This window comes from Castor canadensis, chromosome 19, assembly GCF_047511655.1.
Source record: "Castor canadensis chromosome 19, mCasCan1.hap1v2, whole genome shotgun sequence".
NCBI classification, from domain to species: Eukaryota; Metazoa; Chordata; class Mammalia; order Rodentia; family Castoridae; genus Castor; species Castor canadensis.
The window spans coordinates 7,724,379-7,750,509 of record NC_133404.1 but is presented as its reverse complement, the minus strand read 5'-3'; the positions used below and the strand labels follow the sequence as shown (position 1 = coordinate 7,750,509).

At 41.2% G+C, this 26,131-nt stretch overlaps 3 protein-coding genes across 19 annotated transcripts in view; 2 read left to right on the top strand and 1 right to left on the bottom strand.

Annotated features, from left to right (window-relative positions):
- The window catches only part of Ube2q2 (ubiquitin conjugating enzyme E2 Q2), a 51,548-nt gene extending 48,223 nt beyond the window's left edge, over positions 1 to 3,325 (top strand). For all 6 annotated transcript variants that reach the window (XR_012443994.1, XM_074061771.1, XM_020178039.2 and 3 more), the window contains one exon: positions 1,743 to 3,325. Coding sequence is in view for 5 of the 6 variants with exons in the window: in XM_020178040.2 (XP_020033629.1) it covers positions 1,743 to 1,812 (70 nt within the window). In the remaining variant the exon portion in view is untranslated. The remainder of the gene's footprint in view (positions 1 to 1,742) is intronic.
- A 3,020-nt stretch (positions 3,326 to 6,345) lies between these two features.
- Fbxo22 (F-box protein 22) lies at positions 6,346 to 25,530 on the top strand. 5 transcript variants are annotated; one of them, XM_074061770.1, is made up of 9 exons: positions 6,346 to 6,564; positions 6,755 to 6,896; positions 11,121 to 11,208; positions 12,686 to 12,781; positions 14,383 to 14,547; positions 15,418 to 15,458; positions 16,523 to 16,595; positions 19,448 to 19,518; positions 19,754 to 19,909. In XM_074061770.1, exons 1-9 carry the CDS (start codon positions 6,419 to 6,421, stop codon positions 19,907 to 19,909), a joined length of 978 nt encoding a protein of 325 aa, XP_073917871.1. In that variant the 5' UTR covers positions 6,346 to 6,418. The 5 variants fall into 5 exon arrangements, with proteins under 5 accessions (XP_073917871.1, XP_020033624.1, XP_073917870.1 ...); XM_020178035.2 differs by lacking the exon at positions 19,448 to 19,518 and adding an exon at positions 24,562 to 25,530 and having other exon boundaries at positions 6,351 to 6,564; positions 19,754 to 19,919; XM_074061769.1 differs by lacking the exons at positions 15,418 to 15,458; positions 19,448 to 19,518 and adding an exon at positions 24,562 to 25,530 and having other exon boundaries at positions 6,352 to 6,564; positions 14,383 to 14,543; positions 19,754 to 19,919.
- Positions 19,550 to 26,131, bottom strand: part of Nrg4 (neuregulin 4) — a 145,136-nt gene continuing 138,554 nt past the window's right edge. For all 8 annotated transcript variants that reach the window (XR_012444000.1, XR_012443998.1, XR_012443999.1 and 5 more), the window contains one exon: positions 19,550 to 20,219. Coding sequence is in view for 1 of the 8 variants with exons in the window: in XM_074061772.1 (XP_073917873.1) it covers positions 20,206 to 20,219 (14 nt within the window). In the remaining 7 variants the exon portion in view is untranslated. The remainder of the gene's footprint in view (positions 20,220 to 26,131) is intronic.

Here is a 26,131-nt window from a genome sequence, read left to right as displayed (position 1 = left end):
AAACTTGAACGCGTGCTGTATTCAGAATCTTGGAATGAATCTGTAACTCTGTGCTGCTTTCAAATCTTTGTGCTCTGAACTCTTGGCCTGGGTACCTTGATTCAGAGTCAAGGTTTTGCTCACTTGAAATATTTTCTGTTAGAATAAGAATTGCGTTAAAGACAATTCTTTCTAGTGTTGTAGGCTTTTTTGTCTTTTGTTTGTTTTTGAAACAGTATACCCCAGGCTGACCTTGATTTCATGATCCTCCTGCTTCAGCTTTCTGAGTGCTGGAACTACAGACATGCCCCACCATACCTGGCTATAAAGACAACTCTTTACAAATTTGAGTTCTTATTTGAATTGAGTAAATGCAGTATGCTCACGACCAGTTATGTCTGAATTGTCTTCAGATTACCAAGTGCTTTTGACAGTTTTATGATATGTATGTAAGAAAGGATAGTTCTCATTTCAGTATTACTTACAAGTGCATCTTTTCCCTGCGACACTGGGGTTTGAACCTAGGTCCTCACATTTGCTAGGCAAGTGCTCTACCAGTTGAGCCACTCTATCAGCTCTTTGGTGTGTTGTATGTTTGTTTTATTTGTATAATTTTTATTTTTCAGGTAGGGTCTCGCTTTTTGTCCGGGCTGTCCTTGAACTATTGTCCTCCTGATCTCTTCCTCCTGAGTAGCTAGGATTACAGGCATGAGCCACCAGCACCTGGCCTCTTTCTCCTACTTTTATCTTAAACATTACAACTGGCATTCAAAAGTGTTTACAGAAAAGCTGGGCATGGGTGGTTCTTGCCTGTAATCCTACCTACTTGGAAGGCTGAGATTGGGAGGATTGTGGTTCGAGGCCAGCTCAGTCAAATAGTTTGTGAGACCTCATCTCCAAAATAACCTGAGTCCCCCCACCCTCAAAAAAAAATGTTTACAGAAGATGCTTCCTTTGAGAGAGTGGGGGTATGCATAAGCTTAGCAGTGATAAATGAACAATCAATTCAGAATCAGAAGAGATGGATTCTAGTTTTTTTTTTTAATTTGTGTTCTTCATTAAAAGGTTTACATTAACAGAGAAAACTGTATGCACTATCATGTGTAGCTTGTTTTGACCTACGTGTATGTTATAGAGTAATTAAATCTAATTAACATGTACTACCTCACAGAGCTATCATTTTCATGGTGAGGACACTTTATCTCCTCCAAAAATCCAAGGTCCTCCTCCTCTAAAATGCTAGGATATTGTTTGAAATGTGGTTTCAAATGCAAAACTGAAATAGAAATCTAACACATAACCTAATATTCCACACTGTCATCTTTATTTTTATTTATTTATGTATTTATTTATTTATTATTGTTTTATTCATATGTGCATACAAGGCTTGGGTCATTTCTCCCCCCTGTCCCCACCCCCTCCCTTACCACCCACTCCGCCCCCTCCCTCTCCTCCCCACCCCCTCAATACCCAGCAGAAACTATTTTGCCCTTATCTCTAATTTCACACTGTCATCTTTAACTAGGAGTGCCATTAATACAGAGGTCTTATGTTGAAAACTCAAATGCAGTTTGTTCATAGAAAGAAACTTTATATTGTGAACATACCCAGATGCTGTGCTAGCAATCTAAGTATAAGTTTAATTTTTCATAGAATTGAACAGAAAATTTTCTAGTAGAGACTGTACCTGATGTTAATAAGTGCCAGCTCTCCTCACTGGTTTAGGGATTGCAGTATTTTAACTTCTTTCCATTCTGTTACAGGCTGGTACACTCCTCCAAAGGAAGACGGCTAAACGTGTTGACTGTAATATTTGGACCAATGTTGCTTTAAAGAAAATCTTTCAACATGCAGACACAAGCCTTGAGTGCCCTATGACAGCAGTACCGAAGATGCTAGCTCATACATTTAGTGGATACTGTGCCAACTGACATCCAGTATAACTTACAGTCTTCTCATTTTGCTCTCTTTAGGTATCCTGGACTGAGCAGTGAGGCCTTTATTGTATTTTTTCTGATAAATACACATACTGGCCACTCCTTATCATCTCTTTCTTGAAAAGTGAAATCTTTTAAGCAAGCAAGTCAGCGTCAGGTTGTTACTGTGTGACTTTACAGTGACTTTCCTATATTGAATTTATGGGTTCTGAAAGTTTGCAAAATATTGTTCCATTTAGAGCCAATAAAAGTTTAAATGATGTTCAGTACTGGTTTAGAAAATTTTAGATCTTCTAAACCACAGCCTTTTCAGGTCTAAAAACGTTTTATTGCCAAATAATGACAGGAACCTATTCATTAAATTGTTAAACTGTTTTTTTGACTGTGTAAAGATGTGAACTGTATCTTGAAAACATGCTCTTAATTGAGTTGTACTGTTCGTAGGCAAAGCAAGGCAAGGCACTGCCACTTATGGCTTGTGAGTTGTGATTTCTACTGGGCAGCAGAATCTTGCTGGGCTGAATCAGCTTCTTGTTGGTTCAGTATTTCCTTTGAAGAAGAACTTGAAGTTATTTAAAATACTAAGTCATTTTACCTTTACATTTTATTAACGGGAGGTTGCAATTATTTGTAAACTAATAAACTTATAAAGTGATTGGCCTGAAGACAGATTTCTTGAGCAAAACCTACATGGTTAAGTACAACAAGAATACCCAGTTTGGATACTTTTATTTTGCTATAGTCCTAACAGTGGTTTTACAGGCAGAGACTAATAGGAACTCTAATATGTTAATTTTTTTATAAAACATGACACAAATCAATGTATTTCCAATTTTATTGCCTTATCTGAATCACTCCTCTTTGGTTGGTAATAGATTTTCTTTTATAAACCTGTTTGATTTAAAAATGAAGTGTAATTATTAAGCACTTTTCAAAAAAAAAAACCCAGAAGCACATTTTCCTGCACAAACCTCTTACAGAGTTCCAAAGTGTTTCTTCTGCAGTTGCTGTAAGACTTGCTCAACTTTGTAAAACATACCCAAGAGACTTGGCACCTCCCCATTACTGTGCGCTTCGTTTCTTTTGTTTTGGTTAAAAGGACAGTAGATAGAGATTTTCTGGCATTCTTGCTCATTTGGTCACATTTAGCTAGAGTTCTGATTTTGCCATTTCTCTGACAACATGTGACAAGGCAGAATTTTTTTAAAGCATTAAAATTCCTTAAGCCTAAGGCTAAATCTTGAATATATTACTGAATTCTTTATCCTGGTGGCTAGCAAATTGATAGCTACACATTTGGCATGCTTTGTTTTTTGGATTTTATTTTTCATTGCAGATTTGTTTGGCAATGTATAGTAAATTTTGTAAACTTGCATCAAGTTTATGAATAAAGAACCATTTAAAAATTACTTTGTTACCTTTCCCTCACAAGAGATACTATGCTTCAGATGTCTGTAGGCTCTGTTGAATTTCTGGAGTAGGTTATTTAAAGAAGGGTGGGATGTTGGAAGGCTTGAGAGGAAGAGAGGCAGATTTATTAAATAAGAAAAAATTAGAGAATCAAGAAATCGTGTGTATATGCCTCGTATACTTAGCTTTTCCCCAACCTTTTCTCTCATCCACACTCATTCTCTAGTATGAATCCAAGTGCCATTTCTTCATGGCTGTCCCTAACTTTTCCCCAATTACAACAGTCTCCCTCTTTTGTATATTCATGGTCTCCCTGTGTACAGTTGTCAGGTGATCTCACAAGACGTTCAGAGGTGGTACAACTCCAGGCCCAATACCTCTGGGTAATACTCTGCTTCTTTGCAATTCTTCCATGGCAGTGTCATCTTTGGATTAAATGTTGTGTCTAGACCTGTGTGACCAGCTTCCTTGGTCCAGTAGCAGATGATGGTCCTGTCTCTGGAGTCTCCTTACAAGAAAATGGTGCTGCCCTCGGTTTTCCTAGTGCCCCCCGCCCTCGAAGTATGATTTGGGAATACTGGAGACCCCCCGAGGCCCTTCCAGGAAGTTTTTAATGTCAAAACTGTGTTCATAACACTGAAGTGTTCACCATTTTCATAGTGTTCTTAGTGTAAAGTGGAGTTTTCCAGCCATGACATGACATTTGATACAGCAACAGACTGAATTTAGAAATAGCTCTAAGAATCCAGCTGTTTCTCGTTAAACCGTAAATTAGATTTTCAAAGTGTAAAATGATATCACACTTTATTATTAGAGGAAGGTAGATTTGGGGAGTTACTTAAGTGCTAATTTGTTAATGTACATGGAATTATTTTAAAGTAAAAAAATTTTTATTGGTACTAGGGTTTGAATTCATGGCCTTTTGTTTGCTAGACAGGCACTCTACCATTGAGCCACACCCCAAACAAAAATTTGAGACAAGTTCTTGCAGCATAGACCAGGCTGGTCTAGAGCTTACAGTCCTTCTCAGCTGAGATTGCAAACGTGCCACCACACCTGGCTTAAAATGTTTTAACATGGTAAATATTACGACACCACAAACTCTGGTGTCAATATGTAAGAGTGTTAAGGATTGTGAAGCCAAAACGAAAACTACCAGTTTAGACCAAGATTACTCTGGAGAGCTGGGGATGAAATCAGGGGCCCCTTAGCCAGGAATCGGCTGGAATAAAGGGTACGGGGTGGTGGTGCATCTACTGTGCTCCCGTTCCTGTATATTTGTGCTCGACTTGAGCGTGCACCAGAACTATGGGGGAAGTTTGTGAAAACAGACTGCTGGGTCTCCCCCACTCTGATTCATTAAGCCCAGAATAAAGGTGAAACCTATGGCAAAACTTAATGGTTCCTAGGTGGATGTGATGATATTGGTTGGAAGCTGGTGCAGGGTTTGTGACCAAAAGTCCTAGACCAGAGACCCAACTTTTGAGGTTACAACTTGGCAGGTTTGACCACTTGCCCCATGCCTTTTTTGGGGGGAGTGGAGTAGGACTGGGGTTTGAACTCAGGGCTTTGCATTTGCAAAGCTCATGCTCTTAACATTTGAGCCACACCTCTAGTCCATTTTGTTCTGGTTATTTTGGAGATGGGATTCTTGCAAACCATTTGCCCAGGCTAGCTTTGAACCTCAATCCTCCCCAATCTCAGCCTTCCAAGTAGCTAGGATTACAGGCATGAGCCACCGGCTTCCGACCTAATACTCCAATCAAAGAGATAAGTAAATTAATGTACAACCTGAAAGAGGACGCTATCTTTGTGGTACAAGTAAGAATTTTAGGTTTAAATGCAGGAAGAATTGGTCCATCCCTGTTATTTTAGTACCAGAATCCAAGGTGACTGCAGGAGAGAATGGCTCAGAGAAAAGGAGACAGCTGTAAAATGGAGGCAGAGATGCAGTTTTTCTCCTGCTTTTAGTTAACTTGGCCAGAGTAAGAAGTCAGTGCTTTTTAACAAAAGCATTTCCTTAGCACCTGTTAAGAGGTTTAGGGCATGCTTTCACAGCAATTTCATATTAGAGTGGCAGCTGGCTTAGGACATCCCACACATTTACCAGAAAGCTGGTCCCCTGTTCTCAATGCCAATTCACAAATGAGAGCAGGGTTTTGAGGAAACGGAAGTAAGGTTTATAGTTCATCAGATAGAGGACAGAGGTCAACCTCTCAAAGCTCTCGTCCCACCTCTGCTTTTTAAATGGGAGTTCAGGGGCTCAGTTTGAGTTTGCACTAAACACGTGGTTGACAGCAGGTGCTGGCCTTGGTTCTTCCAGTTTACTGGTGCCACACGTCTGAAGCGGTATGTCTTGGTTGACAGGTTTACTTCCCGATGGTCAGAGGTGTGTGTGGGGAAGACTGCCTGGTTTAATTGGAGAGTGAAGTGTTTACCTTGGCCTCTTTAACATGGAGACAGATAAAGGAAGGAAAATGTCAGTTTGGATAACAAGTGCAGCAGCCTGGCTAACATGCAGGCTGACTACAACTCTTTTGTAGTGCTGGTTACATTTTCCCCACTGTCAATTTATTTCTTACATTTCTATCATCTGCTTTCTGTCTTTAATTCGTGAGACGGACTAAGGAGTCAGTGCTCCCCAGCAAAACCAGTTTTAAGCCCCGGTTACATTAACCAGATGGTCGGGTGCTGAAAAAAGGCGGTGATTCTTCTGTAAACGACTATTAGCTCAAAAACTAGGATCAAACTGTTTAATAAACCCTGAGATGTCTCAGTCCCTGTCTTCAAAGAACTCATGAACCAGAGAAAGATGTGAACTGGCAAAGGACAGTGGTGCATGTGCAGCGAGAGGCTCGGGAGGAAGCGGACGTATTTCCCTCGCACAGGAGAGGGTGCTCTGGGGCGACCGTAAGGAGGACGGCCGCCCTACCCAGGCAAGGCCGGCACCGTCTTGCGCCGGAAGTGACGCGCGCCCCGCCGTCCCCGGAAGTGACGCGCGCACGCGCAGTGCGCCGGACCGAGTGGGCGGGCACCTCCCGGGCCGGGCCCTTCGAGCCGCCGTAGTGCTCGCTCAGGCGAGTTGGTGAGGCATGGAGCCGGTGGGCGGCGGTGGCGGCGATTGCCGCCGCCCCTGCTCCGCAGACCCACGGAGCACCTACGTGTTGAGTAACCTCGCGGAGGTGGTAGAGCGTGTGCTCGGCTTCTTGCCCGCCAAGGCGTTGCTGCGGGTGGCCAGGTGAGAGGCGGGAGGAGGGAGGCTCCCCTTGAGACGTGCCGCGGGCATGCCGGGGCCGGCGGGGCGGGAAGAAACCCTTCGGGACCACGGGTGTCGGAGGTTCCCCTGTCGTGCCTGAGGGGACCCCGACCCGAGGGCGGTGGCGCCCGAGCGAGCGCGGTTCGCCAGCTGTGTGCGTTTGCGTCCGCAGCGTGTGCCGCCTGTGGAGGGAGTGCGTGCGCAGAGTGCTGCGGACCCAGCGCCGCGTGACCTGGATCTCCGCTGCCGGCCGCCCGGGCGCGCGCCACCTGGACGGCCACTGCCTGGTCCGCGTGCTGGCCGAGGAGCTCGAGGCACGTAAGACGGGCGGTCGCGCAGTCGCTGGCAGGGTTGGTGGGCCGGCTGGCACAGCCGCTGTTTAATTCCAGTATTATGTGCCCTTACGCCTGTGAACTTCCGGAACAGGTGCCATGCCAAGATCGCGTGATAAACGTCAGATTTGTGACTTTATTCTAAGAGATGCTGCGTGCTTTATTCCAGATGACTGGCATGCATTTTAAGTGTCCAGCCGTTCATTTATTACAATCATGCCGCCCCCTTCCCTTCTCTTCCTTCCTTGGGCACAAGTGTTATGTCTCTTTTGCAGGGAAGGCCATTTGGTGTCACACACTAGAAAACCAAGAACCAAAACTTATACCCAAATCTTTCAGTCGTGGTCCTGTACTCTTGCATTTCTGGGACCCCCTCCGTTTCAAAAGTGGGGGTAGTATGTGGGGAGGTAAAGACATGGACGAGTTGGGCATTGAGGCTGTGCTTGCTTACTGGGGTGTAGGAGGGAGCTCTTTAAATTACCAACTTGATCTATTCCGCTATTCTTTAGTATAACGTACAAACAAGAATGTTCTTCATCACCACCGTACAACGATCAAAATCAGGAATTGTTGATATGTTGGTACCACCTTATCCTCAAACTCCATTCAAGATTCCAAGTCTTGACACTTGAGAAAATTAATAGGGCAGTTATTGTGTAGACCATCCACAAATTGGATGACTGAGGTTTATTTGGCTCAGATTAGGTATCCTTGGCAGGAATAGCAGGAGTGATGCTGTGCTCTTCTCATGGCATATATTGAGGAGGCATATGGTGTGGTTACCTTACTCCATTCAGGTGGTGTCATGTGTCTGTACTCTGAAATTACTCTCTTGCAGTAATTTATAAGTGTTTTGTGGAGAGAAACTTTGAAAGTGTTTACGCATCCTCTCTCAACTTACTCAGTTATTTGCATTTCTATATGCACTTGGTCTCTTACTCAAGAGTGTATCTGTTACTAGTAGTATTTATTTTAGTGTTCAAATTGTCTCCAGATGTACTAGTGTCAGGCTGCCTTCATTGCCTTTTTGGAGATGACTCCCATTATCTTGGAGCATCTTGCTTTCTGGCACAAGATGTTTTAAGCCTTTGTTGTATTTTGCCTGCTTCAGTTCTGGATTGACCATTTATCCAGGAAGCCCTGGTTTCTTTCAGTGGAGAACGGTATACAAAGGCTTGAGACTTGGACTCTCAAGCATGTACATTGCTGCTGGGGAGTGTGCTGCTCTTAAGCTCAGTCAGTGGAATGTGTACATGCATGTACAGTCTTCCTTTAATGTCTTCAGAGTGTTGGTTCCAGGACCTCCCATCCCATACAAAAATCCACAGATGCTACGCCCCTTACAGTAAATGGTGCAGTATTTGCATTTAACCTATGCACATTCAACCATTTATTTTAAATCTAAATCTTCTCTAGATGACTTATAATACTTAATACAGTGTAAATGTTTTGTAAATAGTTTATATTGCATTGTTTAGGGAAAACAAGGAAAAATGTCTGTATTATACTGAATACAGATGTGAGTTTTGCATGCATAAGTGTGTGCATACATGTATTCACACATCCATACAGATTTACAGCTATCTGTCTATCTGGAACCTCACAAATACCACATAGGATTCTTCCTAGCTTTCTCTCTAGTCACATATGTGCCTCCCTTTTGGACACTTAAGACGTCTGGCTCTTACTCTTAATATGTTTAGATAGTAGAACTGCTTCATATGTGATACCTGTTCTGTTTTTGGCCTTGCTGAGGTTTGAACTCTGCTTTAGACTTGGACAAAGGCTCTACACTTGAGCCACATTTTCGCTTTAGTTATTTTTTCAGATAGGGTCTTGAGCTTTTTGCCTGCACTGGCTTCAGACTTCAGTCCTCTCTCTGCCTCCCCACCCTCCCCCCTCCATAGCTGGGCCACAGACACCCACCACCACTCCTGGCTTGATTCAAATGGGGTCTCACTAACTTTTTGCCAAGACTGGTCACCAGCTGCCATCTTATCTCTGCTTCCCAAATAGCCTTATGTGGGTTTCCTTCTTACTCCTTTTGGGCTTTGGGACTCAGACACAGGGAGCTGTCCAGCATCCAAAGTCAGGCTTGTTGGAAAACTTTCTTCTCTGGAACTTTGACCCAAATCCTCCTATTTCCAAAAGTTTGTTATTTGGCAAAATTCAAAATGTAAGCAAAGACTTTGCCACAACAGTGTTCTTTGGAGCATCATTTGTTATAAGGGAAATTGAAAACAATCCAATGTTTATCATTAAATGATAAACTGCAAGGCGCATTTAATGAGAAAATGTTGATAAAAGTGAAAAATGCAGATTATGAAATTATATGTTTAGTATGCTCAGGATTAATAGAAAAGGAGAATCATAAGAAATAAGCCAAGTGTAGTATAGTTTTAAAAAAAAATTTTTTTTAATTTGTATGGTTGTTTTAATTTTCTTACCACAATAAACATTTTTTCTGTAGCTTTAAAGTTTATACAGTGTAGTAGCCATTATAGCCAGGCAGTCTTAAGTGTGAACCCCACCCTTGACACATGCTACCAGTATGACCTTGAAAAAGTTCCTTAACCTCTCTGAGCCTCAGATTCTGTTTCCATAAAATAAAAACAATAATTCCCCTATACTCTATATTCTTACAGAGTTATTGTAAGGATTACTATAAAGGCAGTGCACACAACACATTACAGTACCAATATGCATTTCCAATAGATGTTAAATACTATCTTAAAATAATACTGTAAAATTCATATAGTAATAGCCTTGTAGAAGTTTATATATTGTAGTAAGCTATGGTAAAATAAAACCATGGAAACTGTCTAAATCATAATTTTCTTTGTGTTTTCCAGATGATCTTTTGGACAGGCTACTTTCATAGCCATAGGGAATGATGATTTTAACTTTTTTATTAGAAATATTTTAAAGATCACTGCAAGTTTGATAAGGCAGCTTGCCATTTGTGGCTGCTTTGAATAATGGAATGAGATCTTAGTAGTCTTTTGTTGTACATTGAGAATATTTCATTTTGAGAATTGTTGCCACTGCTAGTGAGAATTAGAAAGGGAAATTCAGCAGTTGCTTTTCAGTGGATGCCAAAAAAGAGACAGAATCATACAATCTCAGTGCTAGACTTCTAGTATTTGTTTAAGAATAGGAAGCCTGAGGTCTAAGAGCTTTATAAGGATTCTTCTGGCTTATTAACCCTCTTGGTTCTCTGCTTCACTTGCCAAGCATTGCAGATTGATGTCACTCCAAGGTCAGGTAGGGAGCTGAAGTGGGTCCAGTGGCTCAGCAGAGTGCAGGGCCCTGGCAGTTCTCTGTTAGCCCCCATCATGAGGCATGCAGTCTTAAATGTTGCCAGAATGTTGGTTTTCAGACAAATGAGAAAATCCATATTTTATGTAAACAATTGTGGAGTTTTCAATTTTGGCAGCCAGTTTACTCTTTTAAAAAATGTCATGTGGATCCAGTAAACTGAATCCTTAGGTCTTATCTAGCCTGGAGGCACCTTAAGCCATCTTGTGTGTCGGTGTCTTCTGTGATGCTATGTCGAAACTACATTCCCCAATTACAGTGGATCAGTATTTTTCCCAGTCTAACCAACAATGAAGCTTTGCTACATATTAAGTACTTCATTCCATTCCAACAGAAAAAAAACAATTGAAGGGAAAATCTCATTTAGCCACTTTGGCATTTTTCTGATGTGAGGTTTGGTGGAAGAGCTGTGAATCTGAATAAACCCCACCCATAGCAGAGACTGGGCACAAATCCAGCTGTAAAGGTCTCAAGTACTGATGGAGTTGAGGAGCAGGCTTTGTGGAGGAAGTGGCACTGAGGTGTCTCAAAGAGAACAGTCTTAAGGTAGATGGGAACACTTGCGGAAGTGGGCATATCTGATAATAGTGAGCTGAGGTTCCCTGGGAAACTAGTGGTGAGGGTGGGAATGAATGAAAGCCTGGAATATTTGATGTGATAGGCGGTGGGAAGAGGAGTGGTACAGCCTGTGTATACCCCTTCCCTCTGAGTGATGCTTTGTTACTGTGATGCCCAGTCCATCAAGTGGTGTCTTGCCCTTTCTTAGTGCTTTTGTTCTAAGATCTTGAGTTCCCATCATGAAAATGAACTTGAGGCTTGGGATAAATTCGACTTGGAGAAATAACAGATGTTTGGTACGGGATCCATTCTGACTTCTTTTCTTCGCAGAATGTTCAAGTCTTGCCACAGACTGCTCTCTACATGGCTGACTCTGATAGTTTTGTTAGTCTGGAAGAATGTCGTGGCCATAAGAGAGGTAAATATCAAAAGAAAGAAAAAGTCCCCCCACGCCATTTCTCTTGCACTTTCCTTTGGAGTCTGACATTGAACTGGCTCTGCTGCTTTTTTGAGACTCTCAGAAAGTTTTTGAACTTGAAGAGCGCTCTGTGCCTCAGATTGATTTCTAGCCCATGCAGTACAATTGAAACAAGCTTTTAAAAAGGTAGTTTTCTAAGGAACCCTATACACTGTTGGTGGCAATGTAAATTAGTGCAGCCACTATGGAAGCCAGTATGGAAGTGCCTCAAAAAAAAAGTTACCTTATGATCCAGTTACACCCCTCCTTGGTGTATCCGCAGAGGAATCAAAGTCAGTATACAGTACAGACACTGCATACCCCTGTATTGCAGCAATAGTCACAGTAGCCAAGTTAAGGAATCAGTCTAGGTGCCCATCAACAGATGAATAAAGAAAGTGTGTGTACACACAGAGAAATATTGCTCAGCCATGAAGAAGAACAAATTTACTACTTGCAGGAAAGTGAATGGAATTGGAGCTCATAATGTTAAGCAAAATAAGTCAGATTCAGATAAATACCAGTGTTTTCTCTCACCTGTGGAATCTGTATATTAAGGGGAAAAAAAGGGTATAAATGTAAAAGGAGGACTAGTTGGGAGGAGAGCCAGCAGAAGGGAGGAGCAGGAGAGGGCATGCAGAGGAAAAATTGTGAAAAAGTATGCAGAGGAAAAATTGTGAAAAAAAAAAGGGGGTAAGGATGATTATGGGGTGAATATGATCAGAGGACATTATATACACGTATGGAAACGCCACAGTGAAACTCTACTTCATACAACTAATGTACACTAAATTAAAAGAGTGTTCTCATTTCGAAACACTTTAATCTTCCAGGCATAAATTTTTGTTATTAAGAAGAAAGACTTGGGTTAGTCAAGCTTTTATAGTGTATTGTATTACAGGATCCTGTTTACTAAAGTTGCCTACAGACACTGCATTCTTGGCTTGCTGAGGGAAAAAGCAGACTAAGTGTCCAAGATGGGTACACTGAGGCCCAGAGTCACGTGGATGGAGCCTTGTCATTGTCTGATTAGAATCCAGCCGACTGTGGTTCAGTAGTAGTTACGCAGTGATAATGGCTAAGCAGAGAGTTAAATAAGTAGCATGTCTCAAATATAGCTGCTGCTGCCAAATTTGATGTCACCAGGTCAAAAGCAGTCTAATTATGCCAAAGGTTAGATTTAGAATTTCAAACGTAGGAGCCAAAATGGAGAGATGGCATTTATTTATTTATTTAGGTGATGCTGGAGTTTGAACTCAGCACCTCACCCTTGATAGGTAGGCAAAACTGCTTATTTAATTAGTGTTTACACTTTCTTGTAAAGCTTTGTACTGTTACGTTGTGCGCGCGCGCACGTGTGTGTGTGTGTGTGTGTGTATACGTTTGTATATTTGATCTTAAGGGGATGGTATTTAATTGTGCTATTGTGTTATTACAGCAAGGAAAAGAACTAGCATGGAAGCAGCATTTGCCCTTGAGAAGTTATTTCCAAAACAATGCCAAGTCCTTGGGATTGTGACCCCAGGAATTGTAGGTGAGACAAGTACAACTTGATTTCCTCCTTGCTTTAATGTTGGGTCCTATAGATTGGTGGATTATTTATGTCTGAAAAGCATATTCATATTGTTGGTCATCCAAAACTGTTAAAGCTGGTCATATTTGCCACTTAATGTTTGCTGTGGTTTGTTATTTCCTATCTGCCTAAAAAGCCAAATGTTATGCATGTATTTCCCATAGTCATTTGTAAGAGGGAAAAAACTCATTCTCCCTCTTTCCATATCAGAAAGAGGTAGAATCTGTGGGCATTTTCAGAGGCTCATTCAGTTCACTGTCGTGTTTCTGACGTGTAGGGTGATGTTGGCTGAGATTATAGGACACTCCTGTTTCTCTGCTTGCTACCACTGAGCTTGTGTCCTTTTGCATTTTGACTGCTGGCGGTGAATTTCCACTGTTTTTATTGTTACTACTATTTTGGTTTCTGTACGGTACATGGGATAGAGATTCTGTTGAGGAAGCATTAAGATACCTGCATCAGGATCCCAGCTGGACCATTCAGTATCTCTGTGACTTTGGGCAAGTGACCTGACATCCATGTGGCTAGGTATTAGTCACTATTCCTTTTTTAGTTTGAAAATTTTCATGTTTGAGAAATTGCATTGTTTGTCTTTACAGATGCAAGCAGCACTTTTCTTAGTTGAGCTAATTTTACTGATGGTCAGCTATAGCACTGTCAGTATAAACGTAATGAGTCCTACAACCTTCACTCCTCATGTCACCACCATACTCATGGAGACATGGACTGGAGACTTCCCCTTTGCCTTATTCCTACTAATCCCTCCCTTTGAAACCTCTGTTCTCCTTTCTGTGACCGTCAGGTTAGTTTTGCCTCTTGTTGAATGACATATAAATAGACATGAACTCCTTGTATTTTGACCCTTTTACTCAAGGTCAGTATTTTAGAAACATGTTTTTGGCAATTCTCTTACATATATCAGTAATTTACTTAGAAATTCTTGAGTAGATTCTGTTATTTTAGTAGGCGGTCATTTGTTTTCCCACTCTCTTTTTGAGGGACACTGTTATTTCCAGTTCCTAAGTATTGTGACAAGCTGTTAAAAACATTCACTTGGGCCAGAGGCATGGCTCAAGAAGTAGAATGCTTAGGGAAAGGCCCTGACTTCAAATAGCACCAAAAAAAAGGAAAGAAATTTTATGTAAGTCTTCTTAAATTCTCCTAGGCAATCATGGAGAAGTAAAGTTGTTGGGCCCTAGTGTTGGTGCATATTTAATTTGTTTTGAAAAACTTGCTGTCTGGAGAAGTTGAAAGAGTAACGGTAGAGCAGATGCCCTGCACTCTTCATCTAAGCTCCTCACTGAGAGATCTGCCACATTTGCACTTCCCCTTCTTTGACTGGAAAAGCATTTCTTTCTGAGCCATTTGGAAGCGCGTGGCACACATCATGACATGGTGCCTGAAACTGCCAAGGTTGAGAAGCTGTTATGCCAATCAAGGCCTTTTCTCCTGGTGCCTGTCTAGTGACCTAGGCTGAAGTTGTCTGGGTAGGAGTGGTTGATTTACATTATTCCAAACTGAATTCAATTTATTCTGAATGTGTTCTTTTTGTTTTTTCCTAGTGACTCCAATGGGATCAGGTAGCAATCAGCCTCAGGAAATAGAATTTGGAGAATCTGGTTTTGCCCTATTATTCCCTCAAATTGAAGGAATAAAAATACAGCCCTTTCATTTTGTCAAGGATCCAAAGAATTTAACACTAGAAAGACATCAACTTACTAAAGTAGGTAAGTTACTGTTACTTATCATTAACTACTGGTTTTGCTGATTAACTTTATTCTATTTTAACTATGGCTAGTTGGTGGATATTAGGTTCCATTGAGAGAATATAAATTAAGTATACCAGTTACTGTCAGTGTTGGTAACTCAAGCTAGTGATTAATAGAGGCTAGTCCAGTACATTTTTGGTAGGATTGATTTGCTTTTTAAAATTATTTTATTTTACTTAATGCCCTAGAGGCCCATAGATGAAAAAAATTCGATGAATACGCTGTTGATAATAAACTTGTTTGTATTCAATACTGAATTTTGAAGAAATTCTTGCTCTTTGAATAACTTCTTGTCATTTTGTCTTGTTTTTGTTTTTTGAAGCTCCAAAGTTTTTGTAAACTTTTTTCCCCCTAGTTATAAGCATTTTTTATAAAAAGGTTTTAGAAGAAACCAGTTGGTTCTAGGTGACTAATTAGGAAGGTGAGGGGTGGTTTAGGGCAGAGTCTGTGAAGCCAGGGTGGACTTGGACCCATGAGGTAAAAAGTGTGCTGGCAGAGCAAGTCACAAGAGGTGAATTTGGGTTCAGATTGTGATAAAGCTTAACACAGTACACAGCAAACTAACTATGCAAACAGAGCAGTATTACAGCCTTTTTTCTGTATCTGCCAATGAACGGATTGGACTTGTTTCTAATCGGTTCTCTGCACAGGTGAGGTGGTAATTATTTCTAATTTTGTTGTAGAGAGAGTATAAGCAATAATAGGAAGGAACAAGGGTTTTTGCTGGTTGAGATAAGGATAGCTGTACAGGGAGTTGACTCACATTGATTTCCTGTGCATGGGTGTTACCTTCTAGGTTAATTCTTTTTGATCTCACCTTTTCTCTAGTTCCTGGTCCCCTTCTCCTGTTGGCCTCAGTTGCTTTTAAGGTATCTGCTTTAGTTTCTCTGTGTTGAGGGCAACAAATGCTAGCTAATTTTTTAGGTGTCTTACCTATCCTCACACCTCCCTTGTGTGCTCTCACTTTTATCATGTGATCAAAGTCCAGTCCCCTTGTTGTGTTTGCCCTTGATCTAATGTCCACATATGAGGGAGAACATACGATTTTTGGTCTTTTGGGCCAGGCTAACCTCACTCAGAATGATGTTCTCCAATTCCATCCATTTACCAGCGAATGATAACATTTCGTTCTTCTTCATGGCTGCATAGAATTCCATTGTGTATAGATACCACATTTTCTTAATCCATTTGTCAGTGCTGGGGCATCTTGGCTGTTTCCATAACTTGGCTGTTGTGAATAGTGCTGCAATAAACATGGGTGTGCAGGTGCCTGTGGAGTAACCTGTGTCACAGTCTTTTGCTGCCTTTACTTTCTAAAGGCTGGGATTATAGGTGTGTACCAATGTGCCTGCCTCTGTATCCTAATTTTTACATATTTTTAAATTAGGACCATCTGAAGTGGGCAAGGAGTGAGTGGTTGGAGGCTGTGCTATGGGACATGCCTTCTACCAAGTCCCTGTCTGCATTTCTGAACCAGATACTGGGGCCAGATATCTGTTCTGTATCAATGGAAGCATTTTCTGTAAAGGGCCAGATAGTAAATATTTTAGGTTCTGCCAGCCAGATGGACTTGGTTGCATCCATTTGGTTCTGCTGTTGGAGAGCAGAAACAGCCATAGACAAATATATAGAGGAATGGCTGTGCTCCAGCGAAGCTTAGTTTAGACAGGGGCATGGGAGATGGCCTGGATTCGGCCCATGGACTGTAGTTTGTCTCCATACTGCTTAGGTTAGCTGTAGTGACTCTAATATCTTGTAAGAGAAGCTCACAATAAGCAAAGAAGGGGCCAGATCTGTCTGGAATGAAAAAAAAAGAGTGCATTTGGCAAGCAGTTTTAATTCTCAAGGAGAACATGCAAAAATACCTCAGTGAAGTTTCATAAAAAACCATTGTTTATTACTGAAAAACTGTTTGTGGGTATGCTGTGTACAGGTTGCTGTATGTGATGACACTGTGCCTGGACCTCCGAGCCAGCAGAGCAGTCTGACTGAAGAAACAATCACAGGTGTGCTAGAAAACACATAACTAGGGAAACACATACGTAGTCTGGGGTGTCGGGAGAGTGACAGCCCTAAGATGGTGTGAATGAGGATTGGGTAGGGAGTTTTATAGGTGGTCTTAACCTTCTTTCCAGGTTGCTACAAAACCCCCCACAAGGTAGCCAGGAGATCAAAAGAAATAGAGAAATCTGATAACTCTTCTTCAGGGCTATATAAATGTGGGTTCCCACAGCACAGTTGGGGAGCAGTAAGAGTGTGTTGGGTAGTGGGAGGTTAAGAAGCTGAAGGGGATTCTGTCAGGCCTGGTAGGCCATACAAAGGAGGAGCGATGGGAAACCAGGAGTCTCAACACAGGCGTCCCATAATCAAATGGGTCTTTAGAAAATACCACTCTCACTGCTGTGTGTTGGTCAGTGTAGAGGAATACAAGAGTAGATGCAGGACAGCTCAATTTAGCTAGATAGCATATGCATATTTCAAAACTTCTTGTCATTTTTGCCAATTAAAATTAATTTTTTAAAAAGTAGATACAAGGAAAAACAAGAGGCTGTTGTAGTAGTTAAGGCAAGAAGTAGCAGCCTGGGCTGCATAGTGGTAAGAATTGTTGAGAAGTGAGTGGACTCAGGATAAAGTTTAGGGCCAGGCTCAATGGCTCACATCTATAATCCTAGCTACGCAGGAGGCAGAGATCATGAGGATTTCGTTTGAGGCCAGCCCTGGCAAAAAGTTAGACCCCACGCCACTCCCAGCCACTTCAGTAAGCTGGGCCATGATGGTGTGCGTCTGTCCTCCTTGCTACACAGGAAGTGTAAGTATGATCTAGGATCGTGGTCCCAGCCAGCCAGCCAGCCAGCCAGCCCACCCAGACAGAAAAACATGAGACCCTATCTGAAAAATAACTAAAAGTAAAAGGGGCTGCAGGCATGGCCTCAAGTGGTTGAGCACCTTTCTAGCAAATTGTGAGGCCCTGAGTTCAAAACCCAGTACTGCTTTTCAATTCCATGTTGAATGTTGAGAATGAGGGAAGTAACAGTGATGCCACCCAGGTTTTGGGTTGGGGCAGCTGCACATTGCCATTGCCATTTTATCATTTGTGTTTTGGACATGTTGACTTTGAGATAGGGATAGTGATTAGATAAGGTCCCAAGATCCAAATTCGAGAATCCTCAGGTAATGATGGTAAATGAGACACAAGGGGCTGGGTCAGTGATCAGCTGTGGCAGAGGGGCGAGGCGTGGTATATATATTGGTTGTTCTGGGCTGGTACTGAGGTAATGTGACTGCCACATCCCTTCCCGTGCTTACATTGAAGACTTTATTGACGCTACTCAGGAAGGAGGTTCCTACCTTTTCTTTTGAATATCTGTGACATTGTCCTGATCTACTCACTTCTGTGGGATTGGTAATCTTGTTTATAAAATAAGATCGGTTGATCCCACAGGCCTCTTACAACTCTGGAAATTTGTTGTACAAAAGAAAATATTCTCTTAAAATTTGCTAGGCTAGTCCATAAGAGAAGGAAAAAAAGTGATGGTTTGGGGTACTTGGTGTTATGAAATACTAATACCTTTTCACTGTCCAAATCAGTGACTTACTGTGTAGAGAATTAGAAATAGCCCAGAGGTAGATTCCTAGGATAAATCATTTGTGTTAGCATTTGGTCATCTCACACCCACCCCATTTGGTTGAGTGAGCTTTGTTTCTCACCTTTGGTCTATCAAGATGGAAGTTATGGCTTGGGTGCAGTGGCTCACATCTGTAACCCCAGCTGTTCAGGAGGCAGAGAACAAGAGGATCTCAGTTCAAGGCCAGCCTGGGCAAAAAATTAGCAAAACCTCCATTTCAGCCAATAAGCTGGGTGTGGTGGCCTGCTGCCTATGATCTCAGCTATGCCAGAGGCATAGGTATGAGGATCATGGCCCAGACAAAAATACAAGACCCTAATTGGAAAATAACCAAAGTAAAAAGGGCCGAGCACATGGCTCAAGTGGAAGAGCACCTGCCTGGAAAGCACAAGACCCTGAGTTCAAACCACAGTACTGACAAGAACAAGACAAGATGGAAAGTCATGTGGCCAAGTCAAATGGAGGGAAACACAGGTGTAATTGGATGTTGGATTTTCTTCTTGTCTCAGAAGCCACCTCTGTTTGGTTATGCTGGTGAATTTCAAACTGATGTTCTATAATGTGCCAGAGGCTCAAGTGAAAGGGGAGGAACTGGGGGTGCAAGCTGGGTCCCCTGGACTGCTGTGTCACCCCCTAGTGGTAGCTGCTTTCAGTCTGTATGCAACAGGATTGACCCTGTTTCCACTTTGGGGATTGCTTTATTCGCTAATCTGCCTTCACTCCCACCTGGTCCTGAGGAGGAGGACGAAGTCTGTTTCTGTGGTGCAGTAGTTTCTGGAAACTGCTGTAATAGATTACCACAGAATGGTGGCTTAACCACCACACATTTATCCTGTTCCCAGTTTAGAAGTTGGAAATCAATGCAGTAGGACTATACTCCCTCTGGAGACTAGCAGAGAATCTGTTGTCCCTTCCTCCTTCTAGTGGCTGCTGACATTTCTCAGTGTCACATCATTCTACTTTCTGCTTCTGTGGTCACACTGCCGCCTCTTCTTTCACCTTTGTCTTTTAAGGACACTTGTCATTGGACAAGGTCCTTATTGACACCTGTAAAGATCTTTCTTCCATATAGGGTCACTCACATTCATAAATTGAAGGGATTGGGGTGGGGGAGCTACCATTCACCCCACTATAGCTAGTTAGTGCCCTTTCTTTCCATTCTCTTTGGATCGTTAATTCCCAATGCTGTTAACCCTGTTGTTCTATGTAAACCAGTGTCCCTTTCATTTCAGGTGGTGGCCTGTGTGGAATCTGCTTGCACCATGGTCCACCAAGGGCTGCTGCTCGGGACATAGCTGCCTGTGTGAGGTGTTATGTTATTTTCAAATAGCCAGTGAGGTTTTTCAATAGAAAGAATTTAATTGCAGCTAAGAGTTTGAATAGTATTAGTTTGTATGAAATGGAAAACTTGACAGGTTAAGTGCTAAGTAATACTTCATTAGAAATGCCAGTTATTAAGGTAACATTTCATTTTGCCAGATGTATAAAATAATTCCTGTTTTACAGCTGTCTTTAATTGTTGCTTTCTTTTCCCTTAGGTCTTCTCGATAACCCTGACCTTCGTGTGGTCCTTGTCTTTGGCTATAACTGCCATAAGGTGGGAGCTGGGAATTATCTGCAGAGAGTACTCAGCACTTTCAGTGATACAAACATCATCGTGGCAGGAGGCCAGGTGGACAAGCTGTTGTCACTGACTTCTGAGAAGTATGTCTGCTGTGCATTGGATTTCTTCTCTGAGTGAAGGGAAATGGTCTCAGGTTCTTATTACTTGAGTTTTTAAAAAATATTTTTAAGGAATTGCAAATGTACCAGTTCGTTCCACTTTTCTATAGACAGGGGCTTACTCAATACAATTCTGCTTGTAGTTGAAGAATTCAGCTTATACATATCATCCTTTAAGGACTTCTTAGTTGAACTCATATTGTTGAAATCGATTTTCAGTGTTGGCCTATTGATCTTTGCTTTGACAGCTCTGGTACTCTTTGTGACCTCAAGATGTCACTTCTGCAAAGCAAGAAATCACAAATGAGGTTAAAATAAAAGCAGACAGTACTTTTGTACAGAATTTATGTGTTAGTCAAGAGACACAGATTGGGTTAAAAACCAAACGAGTTCCATCAAGGGGAAGGAGAACTGGGTTTCTAAAGGAGGGGGGGGACAATGGGATAAGGTGAACTTGTTCTGAACAATTTTTGTATGGCCCTATTAGTTACACAGTTGCTTTGAATGAATTTAGATTGATGCTGGGGTCCGTTTGTATGTTCTACTGTACATGATAAGGGCCTATTGCGAGGAGATCATCAGTAAGCAGTAAATCTTTAATTTGCAATCTGTGGTCTTAAAAACATATTCTTTCAAAATAGCATTAATTAGAGGTTGAGGATTGAGAGATGTGTGTCTGTGAAGCAATCTGCAGCCTGATATACGTGTTCTGAGACAGAGAAATTCTTTTCCTTAATTTTATTTCCACAGTTTCTGCTTCCTTCTTTAAAGGAAGTTTAAAGTGTATCTTTATGGCACAACCTCTCAGAGCCTGTAATAGGTTCGGTGCTTTGGAAATCATCTCTGGGGTGGGGTGGAGGTAAGGAATAAGAATAATATTACCTGTGGCAGTTCTCAAGTCTTATTTTCACAAAACTTATCAATGGAGCATCTTGGAGGTATCTCACTGGTACTTCTTGGCATATATTTTTGGAAATTCTGTACTAGATCTTTTGAAAAGTTTTTGTCAAGCTAAAAAATTGTAGCTTTTTACTTTTTTGTTACTAAGGCTTTTTTTATTTTCACGGATCGTGAAAATAAGATTGCATCTTGCCATCTCTTTTTGTTTTGTTTCTTTGGTTTATTTTGCAATTTGTGGTGCTGGGTCCCTTTCCACTTTTTGAATGAAAGTATCTAGCATTTTGAGTTTGAATTAATTAGATGGGTATCATGATCATTTGTTTTCAAAGCAGGAAAATTAAACTCCCCCCACCCCCAGTACTACTACCTGTAAATACTGTTTGTCCCTGTATTTGTACTTAGTATTTGGATCCTAGAGTGGTGATACAAGGACAGTTTATTATTTGTAAGAGCAATGTAAATCATCCTAAGGGTCTCTGTTAATTACCAGGGAAAGTAAACAGCTAAGTCAAGGTAGAAGGGAGGAGAGCCAAGTACACTGAATTCCAGACAGTAGTATATCAAGTCCTGGATTTCTTCACTAATTCTTGGTGGTTAAGATTTTTCTTCTTGCATAATCTTCCCTGTCTTTACAATTGACCTTTATTTTTTTTTAATTTTATTTATTTATTTTTTGCTTTTTTCACTACTTTATGGGATTACATAAATGAGCCATTAAAAATGTAAATCTTCAGAACAGTGGAATAATACAGATTTAAACAATAAACTCAGGGCCGTACAGTACAGAAGCCGCCCCGCGAGCACTATTGCTCCATTGTGACTATGGCAACAACAGAGGGTGAGGGAAGGACAGAGAGGAAAGAAATAAAACATCTCCACATCCTAGCAGTCACTGGCACCACAGAAAGATTAGGGTGTTTTGTTTTTTTTTTTTAAATTGTTTTATTATTCATATGTGCATACAAGGCTTGGGTCATTTCTCCCCTCTGCCCCCACCCCCTCCCTTACCACCCACTCCGCCCCCTCCCTCTCCCCCGCACCCCCTCAATACCTGGCAGAAACTATTTTGCCCTTATCTCTGATTTTGTTGTAGAGAGAGTATAAGCAATAATAGGAAGGAACAAGGGTTTTTGCTAGTTGAGGTAAGGATAGCTGTACAGGGAGTTGACTCACATTAATTTCCTGTGCATGTGTGTTACCTTCTAGGTTAATTCTTTTTGATCTAACCTTTTCTCTAGTTCCTGGTCCCCTTTTCCAATTGGCCTCAGTTGCTTTTAAGGTATCTGCTTTAGTTTCTCTGCATTAAGGGCAACAAATGCTAGCTAATTTTTTAGGTGTCTTACCTATCCTTACACCTCCCTTGTGTGCTTTTGCTTTTATCATGTGATCAAAGTCCAATCCCTTTGTTGTGTTTGCCCTTGATCTAATGTCCACATATGAGGGAGAACATATGATTTTTGGTCTTTTGGGCCAGGCTAACCTCACTCAGAATGATGTTCTCCAATTCCATCCATTTACCAGTGAATGATAACATTTCGTTCTTCTTCATGGCTGCATAAAATTCCATTGTGTATAGATACCACATTTTCTTCATCCATTTGTACAATTGACCTTTAAGTTGTACACAGATAGAGCAATGGTGATTTGTGGGGAGCAAAATATGAAAAGCCTATTGAGAACTTGACATAAGCACAACAATGTCAAATAATCTGCGGGCTGAGTTTGGCACAGTCCCAGCTGCAGAAGGGGGCAAGGGCAAAATGCAGCACGGCTGCTTTTCCTAAGTTGTTTAAGTTCAAGTAGTGGTTGCAGGTTTCTCTTGTTACAGTGTCATGCCCCTCCCTGAGAACTGTTGTTCCACCTCCTTGTTTATCACTAGATATAAAAGACTCACTGAAGGAGGGTGTTGATTGGTTGGCTGCTGGCTGTTGGCTGCTTGCGAAGGGTGGCTGCTGCAGGCTGCTACTGCTGCTGCTGGCTGTTGTGTGTCTGTGAGTCTAAGGACTGAGACTTTAGGAGTTATGCTAGAGATTAGAGGAAACATGGGACAGTGCGAGTCTGAGGACCAAGACTTTAAAGAATAGAAAGGAGGAAAGACTTTATATAATAGAAAAGAAGTAAGGTTTTAAAGACTACTAGAGAAGTAAAAGCAGCTGTTGTGCATCTCCATCTTAGTGCCCAGCACACCTGACCCCAACTTCCTGCATGTTTGTCTTCTATCTTTTGTCCTTTCTGCATCTCCAGTTGCCAGTAGGACAAGGAGCTTACGTGGGTCACGAGAGTGATTTAACATAGTTAACCTGTAAAATGCAAATACCTTACTCAAGCTTATAAATCTGAGATGCTGGCCTATCTGTATAGCTCAGTGTATCATTTGTCTTTATTTTTATCATTTGCTTTTTATACCTAATATAGAAAATATCCTACAGTCCTTCCACCTTATATGACACATTAGTTTTGCTTTTTTGGTGGTACTTGAGTTTTTTAACTCAGGGCCCTGCCCTTGCCAGGCAGGTGCTCTGCCCCTTGAGCCACACCCCCAGCCCTGACACATTAATTTTAATGTAGTCATTATACTGTGTCAGTGGCTAAGAGAAGCTGTTGAGTCAATCAGTACTCCATTTTAATGCTGTCAAAGGTAACCCAGCCTACTCTGACCCCCAAAAAAAAAGATAGTAAATGATTTTTGGGGCAAGAGATTGATAACATGCATTACAGTTCTATACCAAAGAGGAATGCAATAGTTAAAGGAAATGAGGGAGGCCCTCCCAACCCAGTTTCATCACTGGCTAGTCTTACTATATTAGTTAACCTTTTTGAGTCTTGTTTCTTGCCAACACAGTGAGTCTTGCCCATTGTATGGATTCAGATGTTGATAAACATGATAGCGATGTAAGGCATTTACTTGTTTCTCTCCCCAGTGGGTGTTCACTATATATGTTTTATAGTTTTTATTGACATAATTTCTTTTGTAAGGATAAAATACCTCATTTTGAAAAAAGCAGGTCATACAAACAAAAGGAAAACATGAGTTCTTACCATTAGATTAAGCCACATTCTGGGCTCAAAGAATTAAGAGAAAAAGCGATGTAATACGTCTTTATGAGCCAACCAACATAAAGCTAAAACTTCTGGTGTTAATAGATTTTAAAATTATCCTCTGTGATTGTATTTTTAGTATACTTCAGAATTTGACAGCTGGAGGGGTTAAGAGGCAATACCACAATGTAAATCATACCAAGAAGCATGATTAAATAGATGTTTGGGTTGGGAAGTAGCTCAGCGGCACATTTGCCTAGCATGCTCAAGGCCCTGGGGTTTTATCCCCAGCACGGCAGTAACAACCCAAATGAAGGTATGTGTCTTTGTGTACATGAATAAAGTCATGATTCCTATTAAGATATTTAGGCAAGATGTTCTATTCCTCCTAATAACTCGGGATGAATTTCAGAAATCATTGTGAATATGCATGTCTCCTTTGTATTTGTGCCTGAAAAGGACTGTTGCTTGATTCATTTGGTCTGACATCTGCATTCTTTCAGTATATTAATTTTACCAGTTTAATACTTAGCCCTTTTCATGTACTTTTCCTGGGAGAGTGAGTCTTAGACCAAAGATGGGCTGCTAAAGCAGCAGTCCCTCCCTAACCCGACAGTGTATCAAAAGGGGTAGGTTTTTATTTTGTTTCGTGGTATATTGCTGCTTTTCTAATTTTATTTTCTAGGAACCCTGTGGATATTGATGCCATAGGTGTGGTGGGACTGTCATTTAGTGGGCACAGAATCCAGAGTGCCACCGTTCTCCTTAATGAGGAGGTCAATGATGAGAAGACAGCAGAGGCAGCCATGCAGCGCCTCAAAGCAGCCAACATCCCTGAGCAGAACACCATCGGATTCATGTTTGCGTGCGTTGGCAGGGGCTTTCAGCATTACAGAGACAAAGCAAATGTGGAGGCGGATACGTTTAGAAAGTTTTTTCCTAGTGTTCCCTTGTTTGGCTTCTTTGGAAATGGAGAAATTGGATGTGACCGGATAGTCACTGGGAACTTTATACTGAGGAAATGTAATGAGGTAAAGGATGATGATCTGTTTCATAGCTATACAACAATAATGGCACTCATTCACCTGGGGTCTTCTAAATAAACCCATCTTTAAAGTGGCTTTCACAAGATGTAACTTTTGGGTTCTGCCTTTTCCAGAAAATGGAAACTCAAACAAAAATAATCTGGGTGGGTTTTTTTGTTTGTTTTTTTTTATCTTTGACTGATGCTGTACGATCATGTTGGGGTAGTTTTTAATATATTAGGTGAAAGACAACTTTGTATACAACATAACACAGACCAAGATTTGAGAGCTATGCATCAGCCACAAGCAAACCAGTTCTGGCCATATTGCACCAGAGTATGCAGCAGCTACGTAAGGTGACGTTAAGTAGCTTTCCTGCATAGGACAATCAAAAGTGATTCACCAATGAGATGGAGATCTGAGACATTCCAGAATCATGAAGACATTTTTTTCTCCCTTATTAAAAAAGAGAAAAATATATAGATGACTCAAGAACTCTTTCTCAGTTTTACCAGCTTTTACTTACTTGATAAAAATTAAAGAATATTTTTGCTTTGGTACACTAAAGTGTTCTATCAGTATTTTACAAGTAAACCATTTTCCTCTTCAATAAAGAAATTTCAAGAGAATCATATTTTCATGTAGTTCTATATAGTTAGTTAATTGGCAGACCAGAAAATTACATGACCTAGTTTTGGTTTTATACCAATGAAACGTATCTTGGAAACTCAGAAGTATTTTACATTCCATTGCTTTTGGTGAGTGAATGAAGGATATAAGCTAATCTGCTATAAATGAAAACCTAGAACAGCAGCTCTCAGCTAGTTAATTCCATGATAGTCCCAATGAGTTTCAAGTTTGAATTTTTAATTACACAAATGTGTACGGAGAACAAGTTTTCCTCAGCTTCTATTCTTTTCACGTAGTGAAGGAACCTTTGGTTTTCAGTTAGGCACATGCCTTCCAGAACAAAAACTGCATTTCTCGGCATCCCTTGCCAGATATGTCTGTGTTCTGGCTGATGGAGTGTGAGGGAAGTCCTTTTGTGTCGTTAAAAGTGGCATGACCATTGTTTTCCCCCCTTCTCTATCCTACTGCTATCCTATATGGATCTGGTCATGAGCCATCTTGGATACTGCAGAGAAGGCAACATCACATTGTAGAAGAGAACCAGAGGACTCCTGGGTCCCTGTACACCTCTGTTGAAGCACTTCCATGATGGACCTAGAC